At 49.4% G+C, this 5,987-nt stretch overlaps 1 protein-coding gene across 12 annotated transcripts in view; it reads right to left on the bottom strand.

Moving 5' to 3' along the window:
• The window catches only part of NAV1 (neuron navigator 1), a 288,276-nt gene that overhangs the window by 195,569 nt on the left and 86,720 nt on the right, over positions 1-5,987 (bottom strand). For 11 of the 12 annotated variants that reach the window (XM_017896463.1, XM_017896464.1, XM_017896466.1 and 8 more), the window contains exon 2: positions 3,546-4,299. The exons of the other annotated variant lie outside the window; for it this stretch is intronic. In XM_017896463.1, coding sequence (XP_017751952.1) covers positions 3,546-4,258 — 713 coding nt within the window. In that variant the 5' untranslated portion in view covers positions 4,259-4,299. The remainder of the gene's footprint in view (positions 1-3,545; positions 4,300-5,987) is intronic. 12 annotated transcript variants of the gene reach the window in all.

The following is a 5,987-nucleotide window of genomic DNA, read 5'->3' as shown; positions in this document are numbered from 1 at the left end:
AGTGGCCAGATCTCAGCTCACTGCAAGCTCCGCCTCCCGGGTTCACGCCATTCTCCTGCCTCAGCCTCCCGAGTAGCTGAGACTACAGGCGCCCGCCACCTCGCCCGGCCAGTTTTTTGTATTTTTAGTAGAGACAGGGTTTCACCATGTTAGCCAGGATGGTCTCGATCTCCTGACCTCGTGATCCGCCCATCTCGGCCTCCCAAAGTGCTGGGATTACAGGCTTGAGCCACCACGCCCGGCCTGCTCTATATTTTTATCCACATCTTCCTCTACCTCTCTAAACATGGCCAGGTCTCCATGTCCACCTCACTTCTCAACCTGAATGGACAGCACTGTGTATTCTAGAAGTCAGGCAGAGGTTGAATCAGAGAGAAGAAAATTGCAGTAGTGACACCAGTAACCCTACGCGTCTTATACCATTAACCATACTTCCAATTGAAGTCCAACCCAAGGCCCACCCAATGCAGGAAGAAGAGAACTGTTGGGGGTTAGGGAAGTGGTGGAGGGTGCATTGGCAGTTGGGAAAAGTCAGGAAGGGCTGCGGTGAAGCTGCTGTGGCTCTTTTCCAGGATAGCAGAGAGGGATGAGGTTGAGGATGTGATGGAATTAGATGTGTGAGACCGGGGTCTTCTGAGAGCAGACGGGGCATTGCACCTTCTGTGGGTCCAAAGGGAGGTGGTGGATGACAGGAGATAAGCTTCACTGAGAAGGCCACACCCAGGCCCTTGAAAAGAAAGGGCTGTGGAGGATGGGGCAGGGGAGAAGATGGCTGCAGGATTCATTCCCTGGAGAAGCAGGTCAGTCATGACCAGGCTGGAGATGGCGAGGGAAGCAGGTGACCTCTGCTTCTGCATTCCACTGGGGCTTTGCAGAAGATCGAGATCCTGGGGCGGGTGGTGGGGAGGGAGGAGAGATTTCCATGAAAACTCAATGTCTGTGGATTCTAGGGAGCAGATGGCACCTCCTTGGCTATGAAGCTCGGAAGGGTGGCCCAGCCTGGCCCTTGGCAGAGCTGCCATAGCAGCAGCTCTAGGCCCTGCAGACTGTGCTGGGTGCCTGCCCATTGGCCTGCAGCATCTTGGAGGGTCCTCAGTCTCAATCTAACTCCTGCTGGTGCGATGACCTTCTCTCCAACCCTAATCCAGAGCCTAAAAGTGGCAGGGTCTAGGAGGTGGGGTGGTGTGACACATTTCCATTTCTGTTTAAAATGCAAACATGCAACAAATGTTTGCTGGATGAATGAAACATGGTTCTGTTTAAGCTGCATTAAAATATTTGGATGAATAATTCTGACCTCTTTGGAAAATGTCAGGTTCCGAATGTACCAGAGGACTTGTAAGGTAGATAATGTAAAATCTTAAACAATTTAATGCCTAGACACTTTTTCCCAAAGAATGAATTCAAAATGAAGGGAATCAGGTAGGAGAAGAAAGCCAAAGAGTCACCAGGGAAACATTTTACTAATTGGAAAAAGGCCACTCAAAGGAAGGCCTGCCCTGCATTTCTGCTTCTTGAGTTCTCTCATCAGCTGCAGAATCAAAGTGAAGAAAGTCACAAGGGACATAAGTGAGTTGCCCCTTAGGAAAAGAAGCATCGGTGCACTTTGCAGGCAGTACAGTCAGGCAGAAGATATGCTTTGAGAGCCAGGGGTCACCCTGGTAAGAGCTCCCTTTGGCTATGGAGTCAGTTAGAATTCTTGCAATAACAGGGAGTTCACTGCCTTGCAGTCAATTTGTAATCCTCTCTAGTTTTTGGAAAGTTCTTCATCTTGAGACTCAGATCTGTCTTGAACTAACTTCTAACCACCATGGTGATGAGTCAGGTCTTTGGAGCTGCACCAAGTAAATCTAATTCATCTTACAACATGACAGCCCTTCAAATATTTGAAAACAGTGCTCAGACCCTCTCTAAGCCTTCCCTTTCCAAAGCAAACTTCTTCAGTTCCTTTCATCATCCTATAACACCTTTTTTGATCCCCCAGCAACACGTCAGTCTTGCTCTACATGTGTTTTTGTGTGTCGATGTCCTTTTAAAATGTGGTGTTCACAACTGAATGTAACAGTCTAAATGAAGCCTAAACACGTGCAGAGTGTATTGGGACCATTCACTTCCTTGTCCTGAACTCCAAAGGCCTAGTCCTGTAATATTGAATTGCATTCAATTTTTCAGAGATTAAGATACAAAAATTGCCTTCTACTGAAGGTTAAAGCTCCTAGTGGTTCTCTACCCCCACCTCCAGCCGCTTTGATGCCTCACAGGTCCCTGGTGTGTAGGGGATGATGTACAAGTTTTTCTACACCCAAAATATAAGTGAGAGTTTCTCCTTCCATTAGGATAGGGCAAAAAATACAGGAAGTTAGTTTAGTTAGGAAGATACTTAATTTGCATTTGGGCATTTCTAAACTATATAATAATTAGTAATTAAAATTTAGTGTACTTACTGAAGTCATTTTAGTATAATTATATTTTTATTAAAAAGAAAAAATAAAAAAAGCATAGTGGGCCGGGCGTGGTGGCTCATACCTGTAATCCCAGCACTGTGGGAGGCCAAGGTAGGCGGATCACGAGGTCAAGAGATTGGGACCGTCCTGGCTACCATGGTGAAACCCTGTCTCTACTAAAAATACAAAAAAAAAAAAAATTAGCTGGGCATGGTGGTGGGCACCTGTAGTCCCAGCTACTAGGGAGGCTGAGGCAGGAGAATGGCGTGAACCCGGGAGGCGGAGGTTGCAGTGAGCCAAGATCGTGCCACTGCATTCCAGCCTGGGCAACAGAGTGAGATCTAGATCTATCTCAAAAAAAAAAAAAAAAAGCATAGTTGACTACGCATTTGTTTTTCTATGCAATCAACTTGCAGTGTCTGAAAAAAACTGGAGATACTAGCTTGTTGGCCATCTTGTTGTGAATACTGGCCTGGCCACCTTCACCAACAATGATAGCAACACCTGTCTAAGAAGCATTACTAATTCCTGATATGCCAGGCACATAAGCAGATACGCACAAGGCACTATAGCAAGTGGAGTGAGCAAGCAAGTGAGAGACAGACAGACAGGTACAAGGTGTTATGAGTGCAACAAGCAGTGTAGATTTTACTTACCAAGTAAAGGCGTAGTGCCCAAGCCAATAGAGTTGGTCTAACTCACAGTGTTGGCAAATGTCCCACAATGAATTGGGTGAGACTGATGCTACCTATGTATCTAGCTGCTTAAGCTTCCATGACACCCCAATCTGTATGTTGTTCCAGAGAACAAAAATGGACATTTTAGGGGTACCCTCCTTATGAGCCTCTTTTTGTTGTGGATTCCCCAGAGTCGAGAAAGATCAGAGCTTCCGTCACGGTCCCCTTTTAGAGTCCCAATCCCATCTCAGCTCTCCAAACCCCCAACTCTGTAGGCCTCCATCTACCTAACTTCTTTTTGTATTTCTGGGGCCCTCTGGCCTTTACCAGCCACTGATCATCAGGGTCCCTGTCCTCTTCTGGCTTGTCCCTTGGTCCTAGCATGGCTCTTCCCCCTTCCCTCCCTGCCTGCACCCCAGCTCACCTGTACTGGAAGGGAGCCACCGTGGCTGTGACTGGCTGACTCTGCTGATGGACCGAGGAGAAGCTAATGGCCCCCGGAGAGGGAGAGGGGCGCTTGCCCTGCGCTGGGCTGCAGACTGGCGAGGAAGCCCATGAAGCTGCCCGCTCATCAGGCTCCAAAGACCTGGGGGTCCCAGAACTTTTGTAGTTTATATCTCTTTGGTCTTTTCCTGGGCCGCTTGGAGGCTTCCGAACTTCCGGAGCCCCTGGTATTTGAGTTTCTCCTTGAAAGCTCGTCCGAGAAGGGCTTCTGCCCCGGGTCTGGCAGACTGGAGTCCCTTCCTGGGCTTTCTTCTTCTTTCCCTGGGTGCTTTGTCTCTCCCCAATTCTTCCGGATCCAGCCCGGCTGGAAAGGACTGCTTTCGGGGTTGTCCTGGGACTATTCCATGGGGAGCTGGAGGAGACTTCCCCATCCTCGGCTGACTCCCTCACAGATCCAGCAAACTTGGGAGAGCCTCTCCCCCGGGAGGCCCTAGGAGAGGAGTTTCTAGAAGGACCTGCAGCCTTTCCCAGTCTGGGGGAGGCCGCTCTCTGTGGGCTCAGGGCCAGGCTGGCCTGGCGCGGCCGCAGCTGGGGAGAAGCACCCGGTGTAGGAATCCTGGTCTGGGAAGAGGCACGAGGCACCGGGATGGAGGAGGCGTAGTGAGGGCGGCTGGCGGGATTCACATTGGCCATCCCATTCACGGTCTGCAAGGCTAGAAGGGTGGGCTACTGTCCTGCAGGGAGGGAGGGCAAAAAAAGACCGTCAGGCACATCTCCCGAGCTTCCATCTCTGAGTGTAGAAAGAGGATGTTGGGGTCTGTGGGGAGGCTCGAGCACCCAGGCTGGGCACTGGCACTCCTGGTTCGCATTGTGACTGGGTCACTGGCTACCTGCTGGACTCTGGGCAAATCCCTTTTCCTCTCTGCTCTGAAAAGCTGTTATGAGGCTCATCTGCAAGCAATATGGGAAAGTGCTTTGTGAATTGCAATGTGCTGTACAAATGGGCTTCATTTAACTTTCTTTGACTCTGTTCCTGTTCACTGATCGGGGACAGACTCTCCTCATAGCTCCTCGCCCTCAGGCCTTTCCTAGTACCACAAGTCTAGAATGTCCTCCTCACTAAACAAATTTCCTCACGCTCTCAGCCTCTGCCTGCATGTTCCTTCCACTCATCACTGCAGCTGACCCCTGGCTCTCCTCCTAGGACACTCTCCAGTGCAGTGCAACCTTCTTCCACATGCTGTTAGGGCCCAAGGGTGGGAGGGCCAATCACAATCCCCCCAGATCATAAACTTGTAAACTGGCAAATGCTGACCCTTGAGGCTCCTGCCATTCCCTGGACCCTCCCTACTGTCCCCACCCCCATAGTCACTGGGCATTTGGCACTTGCCTCACAGTCTTCCTCTCTAGCCCATTCCCTACTCACCTCCCTCCCTGGCAAAACTGACCTCTGCACCTCCTGCCACCCTCCTCTGAAAGAAACGTGTCCCACGTTTAGTTCAAGGCAGTTCCTTGTGCAGGCCCTGTCAACAGCACTTGATCTCCTCTCTTCCAGACCTTTACTCACTAATTATCCCCTTCTGCCTTCACCAGCTTCCCCTCCTAGCCATGTTAATTAATGAATTAATCACTTCCATTTCAAAGGGAATTTAAAGCAGTTTACAAAGATACATACAATCAATTCCAGATAGATTAAAGAGTTAAAGGTTAAAAAATGAAGCCATAGGCCGGGCGCGGTGGCTCAAGCCTGTAATCCCAGCACTTTGGGAGGCCGAGACGAGCGGATCACGAGGTCAGGAGTTCGAGACCATCCTGGCTAACCCGGTGAAACCCCGTCTCTACTAAAAAATACAAAAGCTAGCCGGGTGAGGTGGCTGGTGCCTGTAGTCCCAGCTACTTGGGAGGCTGAGGCAGGAGAATGGCATAAACCCGGGAGGCGGAGCTTGCAGTGAGCTGAGATCCGGCCACTGCGCTCCAGCCTGGGCGACAGAGCCAGACTCCCTCTCAAAAAAAAAAAAAAAAAAAAAATGAAGCCATAAAAAAATTTTTAGAACACATGCATGAGCGTTTCCATAATTTTGTTGTGGGAGAAGCCTTTCAAAGTACCACATCAAAGAAAGAAGTCATAAAGTAAAACACTGATAGATGTGAGCGCATTAAAATTAAAACCTCTATATGGGCAAAAAACCTTTTCAAAAGGTTCGAGACATCAATAAACTATAAAAATATTTGCAACAGGCCAGGCGCGGTGACTCATGCCTGTAATCCCTGCACTTTGGGAGGCCAAGCGGGTGGATAACCTGAAGTCAGGAGTTCGAGACCAGCTTGGCCAACATGATGAAACCTGTCTCTACTAAAAATACAAAAATTAGCCAGGCATGGTGGTGTGCATCTGTAATCCCAGCTACTCGGGAGGTTGAAG

Source organism: Rhinopithecus bieti, unplaced genomic scaffold (assembly GCF_001698545.2).
Source record: "Rhinopithecus bieti isolate Rb0 unplaced genomic scaffold, ASM169854v2 scaffold_24392, whole genome shotgun sequence".
Lineage (NCBI taxonomy): Eukaryota > Metazoa > Chordata > Mammalia > Primates > Cercopithecidae > Rhinopithecus > Rhinopithecus bieti.
This window is presented reverse-complemented; position numbering and strand designations above follow the sequence as displayed.